This window comes from Castor canadensis, chromosome 11, assembly GCF_047511655.1.
Source record: "Castor canadensis chromosome 11, mCasCan1.hap1v2, whole genome shotgun sequence".
NCBI lineage: Eukaryota > Metazoa > Chordata > Mammalia > Rodentia > Castoridae > Castor > Castor canadensis.
This window is the reverse complement of record NC_133396.1, coordinates 78,706,187-78,728,011: the sequence shown is the minus strand read 5'-3', so window position 1 is coordinate 78,728,011 and position 21,825 is coordinate 78,706,187. Positions and strand designations below refer to the sequence as shown.

At 34.4% G+C, this 21,825-nt stretch overlaps 1 protein-coding gene across 3 annotated transcripts in view; it reads right to left on the bottom strand.

The window, feature by feature from the left end:
- Positions 1 to 2,073: 2,073 nt before the first annotated feature.
- Positions 2,074 to 21,825, bottom strand: part of Trmt1l (tRNA methyltransferase 1L) — a 31,521-nt gene continuing 11,769 nt past the window's right edge. For 2 of the 3 annotated variants that reach the window (XM_020177071.2, XM_020177072.2), the window contains 11 exons: positions 21,302 to 21,431; positions 19,818 to 19,941; positions 19,340 to 19,419; positions 15,560 to 15,806; positions 14,816 to 15,028; positions 13,342 to 13,532; positions 11,033 to 11,111; positions 8,814 to 8,980; positions 8,100 to 8,162; positions 5,441 to 5,567; positions 2,074 to 5,337 (listed from right to left, as the gene is read on the bottom strand). In XM_020177071.2, coding sequence (XP_020032660.2) covers positions 5,085 to 5,337; positions 5,441 to 5,567; positions 8,100 to 8,162; positions 8,814 to 8,980; positions 11,033 to 11,111; positions 13,342 to 13,532; positions 14,816 to 15,028; positions 15,560 to 15,806; positions 19,340 to 19,419; positions 19,818 to 19,941; positions 21,302 to 21,431 — 1,674 coding nt within the window. In that variant the 3' untranslated portion in view covers positions 2,074 to 5,084. The remainder of the gene's footprint in view (positions 5,338 to 5,440; positions 5,568 to 8,099; positions 8,163 to 8,813; positions 8,981 to 11,032; positions 11,112 to 13,341; positions 13,533 to 14,815; positions 15,029 to 15,559; positions 15,807 to 19,339; positions 19,420 to 19,817; positions 19,942 to 21,301; positions 21,432 to 21,825) is intronic. The other variant, XM_074047256.1, reaches the window with a different exon arrangement.

The window sequence follows — 21,825 nt, the reverse complement described above, 5'->3', positions numbered from 1 at the left end:
GGCTCTACCACTTAAGCCACTCCATCAGTCCCTTTTTTTGTGTTGTGTATTTTTGAGATAGGGTCTCATGGACTTTTGCCTGGGCTGGCTTTGAACCTTGATCCTTCTGATCTCTGCCTCCCAGGTAGCTAGGATTACAGGTGTGAGCCATTGGTGTCCATTGATGTTGTAGTTTTAGATGTTCAGGCTTTGCAACCTCTTCCTGGGCATGGGGGAATTCCCCTTCCTAATGATAGCCATATTTTTAGAAATAAGAGTAAAATGGTGAGATGTTTACTTTTTCTTTTGGTGTTACTGGAGTTTGAACTCAAGGTCTCATGCTTCTACTAGGCAGGCATGCTACCATTTAAGCCATGCACCAGCCCAATGTAAGAAGGGCAAATTTTTTTTGGCGGTACCAGGGATTGAACCCAGGACCTTGTACATGCTAGGCAAACACTTAACCACTGAGTTACATTCCCAGCCCAAGATACTTTTTCATTCTCTCAGTTTTAAGGACAAGACAGCTGGAAAACCAACACAATTTGATCCTGCCACTCAGCTGAATTGCTATCTTGTTGGGTCTTGTGAGAGACACTGATAAGAAAAGTCATAATCTGAGAATTACAATGAGACTTTTGGAAAGACATGGATGAGAGTATTCTGAATCCCTAACTTGTCATTTGAAGCTGAAGGAATTCCTTAGATATGTTTGTTGCCTGGGCTGTTGACTCCTTAATAAGCTCAAACTAGTTACCTTGCAAGAAGACCTGTACACCCTATTTCTACAATCCTTACTGACCTTAGGACAGTTTGAGTCAGACTCCAGCATGGCCCAAGGGTACAAAAGCAAGATGTGGCCTGATGGAAAGCTCATTGTGATCATACATGCTGATAGAGAATACCTGTGGAAATAGATTCCCAAGTACACAGGATCTTAGAAGGAAAGAAAACGATTTTAAATTGGGCCAAAGTATTAACGGGTACTGCTCTGGTTTGAATTTGTCTCCCGGAATTCGTATGTTGGAAACTGAATCCCCAGAGTCATATGCTAATGGTATTTGGAAGTAAGAAATTTGGGAGGTAACTGGGTTTATGGAGCTCTGTTGTCATGAATGGATTAACAAATGTTACCAGGGAGTGGTTCTGTTACAAAGAGCAGCTCTCTGACACAACTGCTCTATCTTGCCGTGTAATGCCTTTGACCGCGCAGCAGGAAAGCTTTCACCAGATGCTGAGTAGAAGCTGGCATCATGCTCCTGGACTTGGTCTCCAGAACCATGAGCGTAAGTAACTACTGTTTATGAATTAGTCTGTCTATAATAGTGAGTTACGGGAATAGAAGACAAAGACTGCTTTGAACAACACAGGGTGGACCTGATTACTTGGTTGAGATTCTGACTCAGCAATGGCTCATCTAAATTAGAGGTGATATTCTAGAAACTCCTGATCTAGAGAAAGGAAACCAAAGGCAGAAGGGGAATGTTTGAGAGGATTTAATATTTGTGATTCTCTAACAAAGTCCTTCATGAGAAACTGGACAGCTCTTTACCAAGGCATTGAGAAAACCACTGATGAGCAGAGCACTATGCCTGGCAGTATGTCACACACCAGGGATGGCAGTAGGAAATGCTTCAGTTGAAATGGACTAAGTTTATTGTACTTTGTATGAGACAAAGTACAGTCGTGCGCTGCTAAGCAGCAACAGGTGTATTCTGAGGATTTTGATAGGCAATTTCATGGCATTGGAAATGTCTTATAGAACGTACTTACAAAAACATAGATGGTAAACGTCCATCACTGGATGCAACCAAGAGACATGTAAACAAGACATGAGGGTGCTGCCTGTGTAACATGACATATTTCATAATAAACTTTAAAAAAGTTTACACTAAAAAATGATTAGAAGTATAATATAGGAGTGGAGCATGGTAATGCTGTAATCCCAGCATTCAGGAAGCTGAGGCAGAAGGATCTCGAGTTTGAGGCCAGTCTGAGCTAAACAGAGAGAGAGAGAGAGAGAGAGAGAGAGAGAGAGAGAGAGAGAGAGAGACCTTGTCTTAACCCTTTCCCCCCCAAAATAGTACAGTAAAGTTCAAAACCCAGAAACACATTTGTTTATTGTCAGTACCAAGTTTTATGTACTGTACACAACTGCATATGCCACACTTTTATATAACTGGCAGCACAGTAGGTTTACACCAGCATCACTGCAAACATGTAATGCGTTGTGCTACATTACATTGGCGACAGTACTACTAGGTGATAGGAATTTTTCAGCTGTATTATAATCTTGTGGAACCACTCTATGCAGCCCATCTGTGACTGCAACATTGTTATGCAGCACACAACAATAGTTTACTTAATTGCTAGACTAGCAAGGTGGGCATGGTTACTATAATAGGCAGTAGAACTCACAGGATAATCAGTAGACTAACATAAAATATGGCCTTGGTTAATTGATCAGGTGATCTATAGAATCAAAATAAATGGATTCCATGATTCTATTTGATTTAAAGACCTAAAAGCTATAGGTTTGACTTGAGCCATTACAGTAGTCATGATGCCTCATCCAGTTCCCAGGCATCACTTCCCTGAGTCCATGGAGAAAGGACCTTGACATAGTCTCAAGTTTATATTATGTATCTTTCTCTTCACCTTCTCCAAAGTAACGCAGACAAATTCCTAAACCTTTTGCAATTACTGAACTGGTCTTGGGTTAATTTTAATCTCTAGGAACCAGAACATCACACATCTATTTAGAGTTTTATGGAAGTCACTTTGGTAAACAGTTTTGACCCACATCCACCAAAATGGCTCCCAAACCATATTTTGATTACTTCTCCCACTTTGAGTGATCAGAAATATCAACATAAGCAACTAGCAGAGTGAACACATTAGGTTTTGTTTTTTTTTTTGTGTGTGGTGCTGGGGCTCAAACCTCAGGTCTTGCACATGCTCAACAAGCATTCTACCACTGAGCTACCCTACCCCCCGAGTCTGGTTTCTTGAAATTTAATGAAGGGATACAGCTGGCATTACTTGACAATGTGATCAACATTTGCAGTATTTCAAATTACTATTGTTATGGGAACAAAGTATTAGTACAGGTATTAAAGTATTTCCTCTTTAGCTTGATGTAGTACCTTACAGTTGCAAACTACCTCCTACAAAGCTTTTCTTTGGAAAATCTGCCTTTATATGTGAAACTAATACAATGCACACATTTGTGTGCAAAATATATATATATGTACATATATGTATTATATGTACATATATATAATACAATTTTATTTTATTGTACTGGGGATTGAACCTAGGGTGAAGTGCTCTATCACTTGAAATACATGTATATTTTAAGTTATGGTAAGTTACATGTTTCTGTATCAAATTGGGCTCCTTGCATAAAACCCAACTCAGCAACTCAGCAATGAATCTCATGCTGATAAGCATTTAGCAAAATTCAAGACTGATATATCAATATTTACAAAGTCAGATAATCCAAGTTCTTATTGATTTATAGTAATTTTTTCTTTTAATTATACAAAAAGAAGTAACTAATTATTTCTTTTTGTGCTCATTTTTAAGTTGTAATTACAACTAGCAAGAATTGTTAAGTGGAGTTTTTTTTAATAGTCATTACAGAAAATAACTTGCATTTATCTATTCCTTCATTTTGCTGGAATGTATAATTAATTGGACAAAGGAAAAACATGGTCCTTTGGGGAATAATTAATATTCTATGTTCACCTAACTTCTCATTTTCCAGAGTTTTTACATCACAGGAGAGCTTTTCCTTAGGTACTGTTATAACTGTATCTCCCTCTCCCAGCTTAATGGTTATAAGAAATTATTTACCTTTGCTTGTTATAGAATGCCTGCCTAGCAGGTGTGAAGCTGAGTTCAAACCCCAGTACCACAAAAAAAAAAAAAAAAAAAAAAAAAAGTGACTTCCCCTGAGAAATACTTAAAGGTAAACATGGACTAAATCCTTCAGTCAAAAAACTAAAGTTTATACAAACCCTTTCATCTAAACTCATATTCAAATGTGGCAAGAATGATTTTTTTCCAACTAATTTTTATAGAATGTTAGCCTGAGCTATTTATACAAAAATGTACACACAAACTTCAAAAAACCAAAACCAAAAATAAAGAAAAAAAATTCCCCCCCTGCAAAACAACTCACTTAATAAGGTGAAAAATTTTACTTCTGAGTAGTGGCACAGCTAGGCAGTGGCTATTGTACGTGCATTGACAGAGTTCCATGAGATCACCCAAACTGTTTATCATAAAATCTCTATCGTGCTTTTTTTTATTACTTGTGAAGTTATTATATATTAGAATAATGTACTTATTTTGACAAAAGTCCTACTCTGAAGTTTAGTCATCTAGACTATGAACTTATAAAAAATTTGTCTCAGACAAGTATTTCTTCTCAAAAGCTAGTAATAAAAAAGATCAGTATGGAGAAGTATGATTTCTTAAAAATAGGGAAGTATTTCAGTGTTGTACTTGTGAAATACTTGAGTGACCTGGAAGAATATTTTTCCTCCTCTTCTATTCAGGGTCATTTTAATATACAAAGGCTTCAGCTTCATTTTGTATATGCGTACAGAGAAACAACATGTATTAGTTAAAATATATAAGTGATTAGGAACAGTAAGGAATAAGGTGGGCACAGTAGTTTGTGCCTATAGTTCCAGCTACTCAGGAGGCTGAGGCAGAATTATTTGAACCATGGGGTGTTGCTTGGTGGATTGCTGCCTACCAATCTTGGGTTTGATCCCAAAGACAACAAAAATAAAAGTAAATAGCTTCCATAATATACCGAAATTCCCAAACATAAAAACAGTAGGGTGATCCCAGTCAGAAACTTTATGAAATGTTTCCATTAATTTTTTTTAACATAAGAAAAACATGAGAAGCAAAGCTCCCAAACCAGCTAACTTAGAAATAGCTAATTTTCTGAATGAAAACAGCACTGTTGGTTTTCTTTTTTATTTTTATACAACTGAATTGAAAAAATAGAACTACAGCTGGTGTAGAACTTCTGGGCCATCTATCCAGACTCCTGAGAATAAAAGCTCATCCACATTTACCTACATTTACCATCTTCTGCAGCCACTGGCCTCTGCTTTATCGTTCACTGACGTGTCAACTCTATCAGCTACTGTATCTTCAGATGCTGACTGAACATGGCCTTCTGACTGTCCTCCGGTGTAAGTGGGGGTGCTGTACTTTAAAAGGATAGATTTAAACTGCATCAGAGGTGCATCTGTACGAACACCCATTGGGTCAAAATGAGTTCGGCTTACTCGAAAGCCTGCTTGAGAAAGATAGCACAAGAACTTTTTTAATCTGCAATAAGGAAAGGAAGAAATAATTAGGCTCTTGTATGTTTATGTAACACAATGTTATTAAAATATGAAATATATACTTTGCCATTCACCGGCTGTCTTACTTTGGCATATTCATTCCTTTAATGCTGTGTCTGTGAATATTGTAATAAAAAGGAGGATGTTCAGTATTGACATCAGTCTTTTGCTTCTTGACTAAATTTGTAATCATTTCATTACTTTTTCTCTTTCCTGAAACATACACAAACATATACCAGTTAGCATTCTCTTAAAAATTATAAGCCAACTGGGGAAGTGGCTCATGTGGTAGAGGCCCTGAGTTCAATCTTCGGAAACACACACACACCATCCAAGCCTAATACTTTTACAACTATATATTATCTTGTCTAAATCCTTTGGCACACCATTTCAATGTTCCTATTCAATCTCAACTCCTACAATGAGGTAATTTACTCTTAAGTATTATCACTGTCCTTACTCATACAATTTTAATATTTAACCATTTGCTGCGGCAGAACTTCTACCTTCTTCAGCTCCAAGCCTATGTCTTAGTTTTCTATCTCCTACAGGAAGCCCATTTATGAACAGTGGGCCAGTCACTTCATAAAGTTCATTATTGTTGATACTACAATACTCAGAGCTTGATTATGTACTGTCAATTCCCCCCTTTTCCTGTTTCGTGAATGTAGGTCTCGGACATGTGTAAATCCTTTCTCCCTAAATTACATTCAAAATTTGTAGGGACAATGTCCTTCATTTTTTTTATTCTGGTATTCTCTGTTTACTGCCTTGTATTGGACACACAGTAGATCTTTAATGAACTTAAAATAAAAACAATGCAAAAAAGTCTCAAGAGCTTGGACAAAAAAACTGATAAAGATACAATTTATGACTGTGTTGCCTATTTTTCACTATGGTATGTTAGTTTTCCATTTTAAGTGAAAGAAGGCTACTAAGTTCTGGCATGTATCTTTCCAAAAGTCACACACACATAAAATAGTTCAAATATCCAATACTATAATAAGATTTTGTTTGATTGATTTGTCATTTTTTATTTTAGATGGGGTCTCACTGTATTGGCTAGGCTAGTCTTGGACTTGTGGGCTCAAGTGATCCTCCTGAGTTGCTGGAACTACAGACAGGTGCTATAATGCCTAGCTAACTTTTTTTTTTTTTGCAGTGCTGGAATTTGAACTCAGGGCTTCACACTTCCTAGGCAGGCACTCTACCACTTGAGCCACTCCACTAGCCCTTTTTCTGTATTGGGTATATTGAGATAAGGTATTGTGAACTATTTGCCCAGTTTGGCTTAAAACTGAGATCCTCCTGTTCTCTGCCTCCTAAGTGGCAAGGATTTACAGGCATGAGCCACCAGGGCCCAGCTCCTAGCTAACTCTTGTTTTGTTTTGTTTTTTTAATTCATATATGCATACAATGCTTGGGTCATTTCTCCCCCCTGCTAACTCTTGATTATATATAGGTATATGGTCAAATCTTACATCTTCAGAAACAATAATTGACATTATTACTGTTGAATTGTTGCCTTTTTACATGAAAAAAATGACAATTTGAGACACCAATTTGATTGCAGCCTCACATGAAGTTAACAAGGCACATAGTGAAAGGATATATACCCAACTTTAGAACAAATTGTACAAAAGTCTGAGTCAAAAACAATCCCAGCATAACACCTTTGTACTAGTAACTATCTGAAGCACAACATGGAATTTTTCTCCCTATGTTGTGCTGATAGACCAGACTTTAAGAATAAACACATAATTTTATAGTTATAGAAGTGCTAATAAAGATTAATCTAATTTCCTTAACTGACATGTAAGAAAACTTAAATAGATTAAATACTTTTAAAGCATATTTAAACTTTAACTTATTCTAAAAAGGATTTAAGACAATTTTGAAATTGAGGGATCTGGGTAAGGTTACACAAATAACAAAATGAACTAATGTTCTTTACAGTATCTCAAAATGCCTCTCTATTGGTCTTCCAACTGAGAATTTACTTAAATAGACTATATCAGTTTAGGTGATTTGTGTGCAAGCAAATTAGTTGAAGGTGCCAAATGAACGTGATTGTGGAAAATTTATCAAGCCATATGCTCCTAATAGGAATTCAAGCCATATGCTCCTAATAGGAATTTTAGTTATCTTCTCTTTGAAAGTCAGTACTAAACTACTGAGCAAATATTACAAAATTAGAGCTTGTAATTAAAGGCCACTGCTCTTTCAACCTTAATGCTGGCTATGTTCATTGTTTTTAACCTATATTCAAGACACCCTTTTGATACGAATTTTCAGTCTAACACTGCTATATTTAAAGTATGCACACATCTTAAAGTAAGAGAATATATAATAAATTCTTATGGCTGGAGAATAGTGTCTTCTGGTTAATCAACTGAATAAATCATATATTGAACAAGTTTTTAAAAGTTAGAATAAAACTTAGTCTTAATCTGTAACTTTATCGTACATATTTTTTTCTTACTTCAGTTCACATGGCTCTTCAAGTTCTCCAGGAAGGATCACCCCATATTAGAGATGTGACCCAAGAACATGTTAATAGAAATTGTGAACTTGTGTGAATGCTGATAAAAAGTTTTATTGTGGTTTTGTCATCAGTATAAGATGACAATGAATTTTAATATGGCTATCAAGGCCATCTCTTTCTTCCTACCTTTCTGCTCTATGCTTTTTTTTTTTACTAAAATGTACATAGTATATATGTATTTACATACAATTTATACATACCTTGTGCAATGTAATTATCTACTGTGGTATCATCTGTAGTTTTGATAAATACACCGTTCTCTTCTAAAATGAAAACAAATGAAGAAATGATACTTGTAGATGACATTAAAGAACAATTCAATGTTGAAATTAAAGTTTATGAAATTCCATCCACACTGCTTTTGTACATATACAAGAGATTCTGTGGACAAAACAGGCTGCAAGAATTATGCATTTTAACCTTTTATAACAGCAGCTTCTTCTCCTTAATTACTTATAAGAGCACTAGGATATTTAACAGGCTCACCCTTATTATCAACAGCCAGAGAAATCTACAAAAGCCTATTAATACTGAGGGGAAAAAGACACAGATGTACTGAGTGACAAATCTATCTTCTGTATTTCAGTAGACATTACCAAAACTTTTGGCTATAAAAATCCTATAGTTTCTAAGGTTTTTCTTTCTAGAAAACAGATACAGAATAATAAAGTTACAAAAGACTTAGTTCTTTTAATCTAATAAATTTTTTTAAAGGAGATTATTTTAATAAAATCACACTCTTTTTAGTCTTCTGAGTACAAATCTTAGGAAAACTATGCAATTAAAGAACTATGATTAGGCTCTTTAGAAGGGATTTATTTAAAGCATGCTATTATTTTGCTTTTGATTAGAATATCAAAAATATACAATTTTTAATAACCAATCCGTATGCTAGAAAGCTAGTGTTTAGTCACCTTGCTTATTGAAATTTGAAGTTACATGAGCTGAAAATTGACTTTGAGGTGTACACTCTGATTCAAAGATTAATGTCTTTATGAGGGCCTGAATGTCATCTAAACCATGATGAAGTGATTCAAATAGCATTCTTTTGAGGAATCCTGTATTGAAAAGGGAACTGGACCTGAAAAAGAAAAGAATACATAGAGAACTGGGTTTGAGAAAAAATAAGTCTCTAAATTTAGTAACAAGAAGGACTGTTGACTTAAAATTATTTATATTGTATTTTCCCACTCTTTTTTTTTTTTATCATGCCAGTAGGATTAGCCAAGGAAACTTCATTTATAGTAAATCAACAAGAATTTATTGAGCCTTATAAGTTGTACAGAACTATGTCACATGGGGTGGGGGATGTGGAGGAGTATATTTTATACTAAAATATAAAATATAAAATACAGGGCTGACTCTATAAAAGCCTAAGAATCTAGACAGGATATGGACAGGAGCATAACGTAATATAGAGATTTATACAATGTACAATCAAGTCAGTAAGAGTGAATCTGAACTCTGGTATGCATAGTTGTGGTATAGATCAAAAACAGCCCAGGGGTCAATCTGGGATGCTCCCCATTTATTGAGACAATCATAGGTATAATTGGTGAAAAATGAAATGCCAAGTCTGATAAACCTGGATTCCAATCCTGGCTTTACCACTTACTATGTAATTTTGAGAAATTACTACTTTTGAGTATTGTATTCCTCATGATAAATTGAAGCTAAAACTCACAAACTTGTTATGAGAGTCAAATGAGACAGCATTATGTTCAATGCCTAGTACAAAGTATATTATCCTCAACGAACAGTAGCTATTATTAGGGTTAGTAAACATACAGGATTTCCAAGTGTCAAATGAATGACCAATATAAGATATGCTAAAAGAGACTTAGAAATTATTTTGGGCTGAACACTAAGGAGAGACTTCAAAGGGAAGTACAACTTGAATAAGGGATGGGGGAGAAAGGGATTGTATTCTGGATAAGAATAAAAGCATTCACAATGGCTCTGAAAGAGGAAGTCGTAAGTTATGATTTAGAACTCAGTCCTAGGAGTGAGAAAACTAAATTCTAGCCTTAACTGTGGGCCAGAATTTGGGGGAGGGAGGGAATCAGTTTTAGTAAGCACTTAAAAACACTGCTATAATTCCTGAATCTGTAAAATGAGGGAGCTGTGGTAGAAGATCTTCCTTCTAAATCCAGAAATCTGTAATTTTTTTTTTTGTAGTACTGGGGTTACCTGTTATTCTTAATTTCTCCAGTTTTTTGATCACAATAAGATCACTGAGTAGCAGATGATACAGGTAAGACAGAACTAGAAGATAAGGCTGGCTCTGCCACTCTTTAAGAATCTTTATAAGGGATGAAAATAAAAGAAGGGACATCAATACAAACATATTTATCATTTGCATCAGTTTTTTTAGGTTTAGTAGATGGCTAATTCTTGGCTTTATAAAATAATGAGGGAGAAATTTGCAATCATTCATGTCACAGGGTTGTTACCAATCTCGAATTTCTGTAAGAATCACTAATAACAAAAAAGCTTAAGGTAAGGAATCTAATGAAATACAATTTAACTTCAAGGCATTAAAACACAATAACTTGCTACCAATTATGCAAAAGCAGACGTTAGATATTTATAGTTGTATCCCATTCGAACAGCTTTACTTAAAGCAGACATTTTTACATGCTCTTCTCTTAAAATTATTACTCAGTCCTTTTATATTAGTTATTTCTTCTATGAAAAGTTACAAAATCATTTTATAATTATATCCTAGTTTTAAAACGACCAATCTTATTTTTATTTTTTTATGCTGTATTGGGGTTTGAACTCATGGCTTTCACCCTGCTAGGCAGGCACTCTACTACTTGAGCCATGCCCCCAGTATAACCATGATCAATTTTAAACGGCCTCTTTCTTACTATTCACAAATGAATTATCTAGTTTGAGATTAGCCAGGCTTCTCTTTTACCCTTCTGCCTCTTACCTTTGTCAAAAACTAGGGAAAAAGAGAAAAATCTGAAAACATCCCAGGTTCATAGGTGGAGAGGAGACATAAATATTTGTTGAGACTTAAAAAGTGAATATAAATTTGCTTGCCTTTTGCTACACATGATCAAAAGTTGGCATCAATAAATCAATAATACACCAATTTTGAGTATTATTATGTTTCATTACATACCACAGAGGTCCAAGTTCTATTGCTGTCTTTCCAGGCATGCTTCCATGACAGTTACAGGGCAGTTGTCTATATGGGTTTTCTGGGGAAAGATAGATAGATAGATAGATAGATAGAAAGATAGATAGATAGATAGATAAAATAAATAGAAAAACCCAAGAAGAAATGACTAATGCAAATAGTAGTAGTTACTATATTAATAATCATTTGCAGCTACTATATTACGAGGATCTACTGTGTGCCAGATATTGTGCTAAGAATTTTATATGTATTTTAAAACTTTAAATGATAACTCTTTGAAGATACAGACATACTATTAAAATCACAGAGATTAGAGGATTAAAGCTTAAAAGAGATGTGGAAATCCATGTCAAATGGCTTATTAAAGGCATTCTTGGATTGATCACTAACTTTCTTGGAATGACTGATTTGATTAGTCAGTGATAGATATATGCAGGACCCAGGATCCCAGCAGAGTCATAGGTCTGTAACTTCTTTCTGTATTACTTTGTTTTCCAACGAAATTAAATGGCACATGCACAACTATAAGATATTTTAGATTCACTAAAATAAAGAACACGACAGAATGCCCTCCATTACCACCATCATACTAAAGAATGTGAACAAATGGAAAAGCACACTGTTTGTAAGAAGTTTCAAAATCACAGCATCTATCTTTCCTAACTTAATGTTATCAAAATAAAATACAAACAGGGTTATTTATTTCATTTAAATAATTTTGTTTTGTTTTATGGTGGTGTTGGGGATTGAACTTAGGGCCTCATGCATGATAGGTAAGCACTCTACCATGGAGCCACACCCCCAGCCCTTTATTTACTTTTTTATTAAGAAAAGAAAAAAAAAAGATCAAGTAGCAGTAACACTGAAAAAAAGTTTTGAGAAGTCAACTTAACAGACAGGAAATCATCCTAAAAAGCCTCTGTGATCAATACAGTATGACACAAATGGAAAAATGAAACCTGTTCGGACTATTAGAGGAATGGAGGAAAGGGTGGTAAAGCAGAATGATGGAGGAGGTGAATTCAACTATGATATATTGTAAGAACTTCCGTAAATGTCACAATGTACCCCAGTACAAAAAAAAAAAACCAAAAAACCAGTATGACAGATGTGTGTAAATAGATACCCAACCACTGCAACAAATCCAGAAACAAGTTCAAGAACAGGTGAAATTAGCATAAGACAGGGAACGAATTCTCAGAGAAGAGCCAGTGGGCTATTCAGTGGAACATAATCTACATTGGATTATGTAAGAATAGGAAAGGCCTTTTTAATTACAGGCAAAATTCAGAATACATAAAAGTCTGATTAACTTCACAACATCAACAACAGAAAACTTCTGCATTAAAAAAAGAAAGATGCAAGCTGGGCGTGCTAGCTCATGTCTGTAATACCAGCTACTTGGGAGGCAGAGATGGGAAGGATCATTATGGTTCAAGGCCATGGAGGGCAAAAAGTTAGCAAGACCCCATCTTAACAATAAGACAGGTCTGAGTGCAGTAGTGTGACGGAGGTAGGAGTATCATGGTCCAGGCCCGCTGGGCAAAAACCCATGAGATTCCTGAAAACTAACCAAAGCAAAAAGGGCCAGAGGAGTGGTTCAAGTGGTAGAATGCTTGTCTAGCAAGTATGAGGCTCCGAGTTCAAACCCTATACATCCAATAAATAAATAAACAAATAAGATGCAAACCAACGTGACAGAATGGGAGAAAATATTTGTAATTCATACAAGGGCTAAATTTTAATATGTAAAAAGTTCTTTATTAAAAATACCAAGAACTTAACAGAAAATTGGGCAAAATTGTTTCTATGTCTCAGGACATAGGGAACTGCTTAATGAGGGCATCAGCCAAAGCTTTTCCTTGTATCCTCAAGACTGGCAAATAGTAGAGACTCAATAAATGTTTATTGAATGAATTTTGTAACTAGTGGCTTTTATATTTGGCCAGAAACATGAAAATCCTTTTTATAAAATTAATTATTTGTAATAGTCTAGACAGAGATAATTTGACTTATGTTCCCAAAATTAGTTGACAGTGGAAACTAAATTATTTATAGATGTTTCAATAAAGGGCAGAACTAGGGAGCATAACTGTATAGCAGTAACTTTAAATCCACAAGAATGTTTTATCTGTTGATCAAAGGAAGTCCAATATAGTAAATAACAAAGGTAGCACTGTGATTGTTAAAATCAAAGGACAACAATTTGTATAATGAGGGATGTAATGAAGGTCATAGAGGTTTATAGAAAAATCAAGCATAAAACACATTTGAGAGGAACTTCAATTTACCTTCTACCATATTACCATCTTTCTGAAAAATTCTTTCTTCACACCACTGACAATGGATCAGGTATTGAATTTTCTTGGCTGTCTCATCAGCTGAAGTAGGCCCCCTCAAAACTCTCACAACTACCAACACAAAATGTTCCAGAGCCACTGCAAACAGCACTTCTATGCCTTTGTTGCATCGGGCTGCAGCTCTGTAAAACATTTTTAATTATTTTGATTATTTAATTATCATCTTCCTTTGTTTAGAATTATATTGATAATACTGACCTGGACAGTAAGTTTTAGAACATTCAATTTCTAGTAGTAGGGTTTTTAAAAGATCATTCCTGTAACTTTTACACAACTTGAAATACAGGAAATAAAGAATGTGTGGAGGGTTTCCAGTTTCTTGATGTTTTTCCCTTATGTAACATCTCAACAGGCTTTCAGCATCGTTTCCTATCATCAACTATTACCCTTCTTCCACTTAATCTATTTTTTCTTTTAAAAGCTTCTTCCAATATGTATTTATTGACTACTAACTATATGCAGGATATTATGCTAGCTGCTAAATATTCAGTGAAAAATGAATAATCAAAGCCGTTTTCAGTATCAATATTATAGACTTTTTAGATTAAGGTCTACTAGATACACCACTTCTGAATTTGCTGATGTTTCATTATAAGCATTTAAAATATGTGCATTAATCCTTGGCATGAGAGTTTTCAATTACTTAGGAATAACCCTGAAAGTCTCTAAAGTCTAATAATCTGTATTTAAGCTGAGGCATAAATTTCCATCTAAATGCTGTGGAACTTGTGTTTGGGCAAGCGGAGAGCTGCTCTGTCATCTGTTAGCTATACTGTCAATGTCCAACTTTATTATATTATTAAATTATCCTTCTCATAGTCATAGAAGGATGCTTAAACACTCTTCATGTTTTCAACTGTTTAGAAATCCTGATGAGAAACAGAAAGCTTCTTGTCTTGTAAGATCATTTTGCATAATCAAGTTTAAAAGCCATAATTTTAATTTAAATTAGTGTAAGTAAAGATGACATGGATATAAAACAAATAACTGTTTCTAAATCTAAAAAACAATGTTTTTCCTTTTTTAGTGCTACTTCCTACACATTGAAATAAACAAATCTGAAATTAATTTTTACTTTTACCTTTGACTTCTTACTACTTTACTTATTATTTGTTTTCGCAGCACTGGGGTTTAAACCAGGGCCTCATGCTTGTCAGGCAGGTGTTCTACCATCGAGCCACTCTGCCAGCCCCTTTTTCTAATTATCTTAGTAACATTTTAGGCTGGAGAGTAAACTACTTCAGATACAAAATTTTAACAGAAAGTAAGATTAAAAACACACTAAGATTACACATAGGGGATACAGACTTCCTATTTCATGCTTACTTTTAAAAATAAAATAAATACTCATTTGCAATATTATCTCTTTTAATCATACATTAAAACATACTAGGCAATCTGGTACCTTGCCACTGCAGCTACAACAATTCGGGCTGCTAGTTCCTTGTAATACTCAGTTCGGACAATATTACATCCGTAGTGACGTCGGGCAACGTGCTGTGCCTTGGCATATAAGGAGCTGATATCTGTAGACGTCACAGACACTATGCCAAGGTTTCTTACATTTCTGAATGCTGAGTCTAGATAGTTTACTGATGTTCCAAAAGGGTCTAGGTGTCTAAAATCAAAAAGAAAAGGGACATATTTAAATTCATATTCGTAACCAAAATTATACCAGTATTTATTTCTAATGATAAAATTCTATGGATTCAAAAGTACTTTTTCCAAGCTGAGGTGTGGTGGCACATGCCATTAAATCCCAGCACACGGGAGATGGAGGCAGGAGGATCGAGAGTTCGAAGCCAACCTGGGCCAGAGTGAGTTGAAGGAGTTCAAGGCCAGCCTGGACTACATAGCAAGACCCTGTCTCAAAAAAACCGAAAAAAGAAAGCACTTTGCAAATCTGCAAATATACTTTGAATACATAATTTTGTTTTAAATATTAGTAATAAAATATGTGACACACCAAACATAAAAATTAGGCTAAGAAGAAAAGTTTGTGCCTATTTTATTTGAAATGCTATAAAATTTTTTTATTGCATATTTTAGGCCAAAATAAACAATGAATTATCTGAATTTTCAACTAACCCCCACCCATGAAAAATTTCCAGATCAGTTTAGCTAATGACATAGCAAATTTTTCACTTACATGAAATCAAAAGATCTCAAATGCATCAGTACATTGGCATCCATTTTGGTCACCTGAATATTACCAAGATTTTCCTCCTCTTCTCCAAGAGGATCACCTTCCTCCTTTTCTTTACTGTCCACCACCACTTTCAATTTATTTAAATAGCAGTTTTTCTGAATTAATGTCACAGAATTTTCATTCAAGTCGTTAATTGTAACTTTGACTGCATTTCCAAGGTGTTTTGCCCACTGTAATCCCATTATTCCTTAGGAGATATAGGGAAGAAAGTAAGTTTTTAAGTTGTAGTAGTTAAAGAGTAAAAATGGTATAATAAAGAAGATACTTTCATAAATAACTTAATTTGAAATCTTAGTATTTTTTACAAATAATTCTTACTTTCTCACTACAAAGTTTCTAAAAAAAGTTAACACAAAAAATGTGTCCAAGAGATTTTTATAAGCACTTCTTATAATACTGTTTTTGTTTCTCTTGTTTTCCTTACAATGTAGCATTTTTTTCAAATAACATCTTAAGAGTTATCCAATATACAACATGAAGAAGAGCAGAGATACTGTGCCTGAAAGGAGATAGCTGGAAACCTTCTTGCTGCAGTTTAACCTCATGAATGAAAATATGAAACATAACTTTTCCACACCCAATTTTGCAAGTAGTACACAAAAACATCATTGTGAATTACAAAGAACAACTCTGTATATGTAAGCAAATGATGAAGAAGAATTCCATAAGAAAGCATCTTCTCACTGCTACTGAATTGGTCATACATAAGAACATTCAGCCAGGCGCCAGTGGCTCACGCCTATAATCCTAGCTACTCAGGAGGCAGACATCAGGAGGATCGAGGTTCAAAGCCAGCCTGAGCAAATAGTTCGCAAGAACTTATCTTGAAAAAACCCATCACAAAAAAATAGGGCTGATGGAGTGGCTCAAGGGGTAAGAGTACCTGCCTTGTTAAGTGTGAGGCCCTGAGTTCAAACCCCAGTGCTGCCAAAAAAAAGAACACTGTCAGTTGTAAATGGTGACATAAGTCCAGCCAATATGGATTAGATAACCTCCCATGTATTAGATTACTGACCATTTTCTCCATACATGTCTCATAAATGGAAAAAATTCATTATCTACCGTATGTCATGGAGTTTATGTGTATGTTTTTTCGTATCTTCACAAACTCATGGTGGCATAAGTTCTAACATCTTCATTTTAAGAATGGCAAACATGCAAAATGACTGCTACAAACCTCATATAAGTTTACAAAGGCATGTTAAAAAGAAAAGTGACCATACTTTGTCAGAACTGTTTTTTTTTTTCCTTTTCTTCCCCTCCCTTCTTCTCCCCCTTTCTTTCTTTGGAGAATTTCTTTCTTTCTTTCTTTTTTTGGCAGTACTAGGGTCTGAACTCAGGGCCTCATACTTACTAGGAAGTGCTCTACCACTTGAGCCAGTCCACCAGCCCCCCTTTTCTTTCTTTGGTACTAGGATTTGAACTCAGGGCTAAGTAAGCACTCAACCACCCAGCTCGGGTGTTTTTAGTAATGTCAGTCTAGAATGTTTTCTGTGTAGGTGGTGATTGCCACGTACAACAGTTAAAAGAAAGACTGAAGACAACTTCCTTAGAGACTAGCTTTAATGATTTCAGATTAAAAAAAAAAAAAGTAAAGATAAAGGGTACATGAGGGGAAAACACTGGAAAATAAATTTGAAAAAGTAGGCTGGGATTAGATTATGGACATATTAAATTGCTATTAGCAGTTTGAACTCTAGGCAGTAATGATGCATGACATTTTTGACTGAGCAATATCACAGTACCACCTAAGAGAAATGGCAGTTTGGCAGTAGCCTGCAAGATAAATTAGAAGCAAGAGAAATGACTAGAAGTAAGAGTTCAATCAATGTCACCCAATTGTTAATCAGTAGATACAGAATAGAAAAGAGTGAGACTTAACAATACAAAAGAAAAATTAAAACAGATCTGGGGTCAGTGGAGGGAAAAGGAGAAATAGAAAATTAGTCAAATTTTACATCCAAGTGGCTCAGAGAATATGATCAGCTTAGATGCATCACCTCATCACTTTTACCATATTTATACTGATAGATCACTAATGATGATAATGGGAGTAGCAGTAGTAATAAGATAACATCTAATATTTTTGTAGCACTTGCTACTTACCATGTACTGCTGTGATGACTTTAACTTTATTGATTTACTTAAATCTTTACTACTGTATGGATACTAGTGTCCCCATACTTTTATAGATGAGAAAACTGAGCACAATGTCCTATGGTCACAAAACCATAGAAAGATGGGAGTTAACTTAACTTTAATCACTTAACTTTTAATCACTGCTTTTTCCTGAGGACAGGAGTTTACAACAGCTTACAAATGCTTTCAGCCTTTAGTACAAGCTTCCCCAGAGGGTAATCCTTATGTAGAAAGACTTAGACTGGGTACAGGAACCTTTTTAGAGATTTTCTACTGTTTCTATCATTTTTTTTTCTATTTGTAAGTCTTTATGTTCTCAACTTTAAAATTGAAGGCCAGGCAGTGAACACCACAACTCAAAAAAGTTATTAGCTGCTTCCAGATTATACTAAACAAGTATTCTTGAAATAAAAAATGATTCCTAACTGAATCTGATCAAAATACTAAACAAGTATTCTTGAAATACTAAAATACTAAACAAGTATTCTTGAAATAAAAAATGATTCCTAACTGAATCTGATCAAAATACCAATTTAAAAAAATAGAGGTGCTAAAAGAATATGTTACATAAGCCATGACAATACCTTCAAAAATCCAGACGTTCAGAAACTACAGGTCAAAAGATCTATTATGTCAACAAACACACGTACACTCACACCACAGACTCAGAGGAAATTTAGGCTTGCTTTGGTAGCACATATACTAAAATTGAAATGATAGAGATTAGCCATGGTCCCTGTGCAAGTATGATTAGCAAATTTGTGGAAAAAACATTTACACATGAGACAATTAAAATACATATTCTGGATTCTGATTTGAATTTTTAAAAACACTGTGAGATGACCTAAACAACTGGTGATATTAACAAATTATTCTTAATTGTTTAGGTATGATAATGATATTGTAGTTTTATTTTTTAAAAAGTCCTCATCAGGCTGGAGGTGTAGCCACAAGCGGTAGAGTACCTGCCTCACAAGTACAATGCCCTGAGTTCAAACCCCAGTATAATTGAAAAAAAAAAAAAAAGTCCTTATCTCTTAACATCCAACTTAAATATTTATATAAGATACATCCATAACTTGTTTCAAATTAATGGGAACAGAGGGACTAAGATATGAAGTATGAGTGTGAAAGTATTGATAAAACAGGGCTGGGCATGGATTGGTTACTTTTGGAGTGATGGAAATACAGGGATTCATTTATTATGCTAGTTTCTTTTGTATGTATTTGAAAGTTGTAACAGTAAGAAATTTTTACCTTAGATCCTTAATTTTTTTTTTTCAGACTGAGGTTTGAACTCAGGACCTACACCTTGAGCTGCTCCACCAGCCCTTTTTTGTGATGGGTTTTGGGTTTTTTCTGGATAGGGTCTCGCAAACTATTTGGTGGGGCTGGCTTTGAACTGAAGTCTTTCTGATCTCTGCCTCCTGAGTAGCTAGGATTATAAGCATAAGCCACTGGCACCCAGCAATTATTTTTAACATTAAAACATTTTGGTAGATATGAAATCCATATAAACTTTTAAGATGCTGTACCAATCTGATAAATGAAATGGGATTCCAAAAAAGCTTCTTTACTTACCAGTGGCTCCAAAAGCATCCAGGCACTCCAAAGGTTTTCGTTCCTCAGCCAAAGCGGCCAATGTACAGAATATTAGCTGCCTAGAAGAAAAAGAAAGGATATTGTTGCTTCATCAATGTAGACTTTTGAAAAGAGATCTAATAACATGCTCCCAATTTAATAGTATAAGACCTAAAAATTTGTGAAATTAACTGTAAATCTAACTGATTTCTATTTAATGAGCATTTATTTATTAATAAAATGTGCCCACAAAAGCACAAGGTTGTTCAGGTTCCATTATATAAAGTTAGGTTTATTTTACTCTCTGACAAAGAAACTGGTTTGGTAGGAAAAAGAAACAATCACTTTGAGAAAGTATCACAATACGTGATTTTCATTTTGTGTCTAGTTTTAAATTTTAATACATTTGATCAAGCTTAAAAGAAGATACATTTTCATAATTGAAACATCCCATAGCTCTATTTTCAACCCATCTTACCGATTTAGTTTCATTTTGGGATTAAAATAGGAGTCCGTTTTCTGAGGTACAGAATAGTTAGGACAAACTTGTACATCTGTGTCTGTCTCCTTCAAAATTTCATTAGATGGTTTCATGGTAGAAGCTAAAAATGGAAAAAAAAAGATTCAGGGAAATACAAAATAATTCTAAACATCTAAAATAATATACATTTTGAAAAATAACTATTATATAAAAACCAAACCAAAACAAAAAAAACCCAGAATTATTCATCACTGTTTCTAGAAAAGCATTGCACCAGGTATGTGGTGAATGCAAGAAAGTTCATTTCACTTGAATCTTGACTGCCTAGCACATCGGTACATCGTATGGATGTGCTAAGAACAATCATTCTAAGGTAGCACAGGTCCTAAAATACCTTTATGATTCATCAACTGCTGCAAACTGTGTTTGTAAAGGTTGGTTGCTAAGTATATTTTATTGTGGTGTAATCATTAGAAAATGAGTGTCTCTGTATGGTTACATTCTACTAGTTAAGAGTAGCTGAACGAGAATCACTGTACTTCTTGAACATACAAACCTTTAAAATAATATCTCATGATTATAATTTTAAATCATAAACTGCCTTCAAGTGGCATTAATGAAAAAAATGATTCTACATTAGAATACTTCAGCCATAAACTCAAATGAAATACTGATGTTTAAATATGTACATGTTTTAAATGTTCAAGAAATAAGACATATGTAATATATGTGAAAAATAATTACAATTCTTTGTGTGTGGTTTTTAAATAAAATTATAATCAGAATGTTAATGAGGTAGCCATATTTCTCTTTCTATGATGCTGAGAATAACTTTTCCTACTGTTGTTATATATTCCCCTACACTCACTAAAGAAGCATGTCACATATCTCACACCAACCTTGGCAAATAAAGTTTGGTGACAAAAAGAATGCTTTAGACCAATTAAGTGACACTTTAGGGCCTATTTAATTCTTCAGACTTGGTATCACTCAGTATAAAGACCTTTATTTCACTCTGCATCCTTTCTCCAGTATTTTCCAACAACAAGTACAACACAGCTATTGACATAAAAGCTGTCAGTAGGAATATAATTTTATAATCTTTCATTAAGACACCTATATTTTCTTGAGTGGCCACTTGCATTTTTTATACCATTTATTAACATCTGTTGAAAACAGCTGGAGAATTATCGAGGGGATGAATTTAACTAAGATATATTGGAAGTCCTTTTGTAAATGTCACAATGTACCCCCAGTAGAACAATAATAAAAATTTTAAAAATTAAACAACAAAAAAAAAAGAACAACTGAAAGTTACTGGAAACCTCAAAGGAAAAAAAAATGTGAAGTAACAGATTAGTAGGCAAGTAAGTTACTTAGATAAAACAATATATATTTTATCTGCCTAATGTCTGAAAATAATCAGTTGGCCATTATTTAAGATCTTTTTACTGCTATGTTAATGAGATTGTTCAACTTACCAGCAATATATCTGGATTTAGTCTCTCCTTTATTCACATGGCGCCTAATATGTCCTAGCATATCAGTCCTTCTGGAGATTGTTGCCAAGCAAATGATACAATGATAATGGGCACCCATTTTACTGGATACCTATCAAATAGAGTATTTAATTTTCATAGGTTACTAAGACAATGAAATACAGGTTTGAAGTTGCAAATACATGTTGGGTTTAACAGTACAGAAGATGTTCATCATGTCATGTGAATCTGAAAGAATAACTTCATTACCTGCACTTTACATGTGCTTTTTAATCTGACTTTGTAATAGGCCATAAATTAAAAATTTCTAGTTTTTTGTCCCATACATTGTATTCAGTAAACCACTGTAGTGTATTTTCTATAAGCTGTACTTAAAAAAGGTCCAATGTTAACAGTGGAATTCTGGTGAATGTTTAACTGGCTCTCAAAGAAAATAAAGCTTTGACTTGCAGTACTTGCAGATTTCTGTGGTATACTCTACCAAGGCCAATTTCAAGCTGTAATTA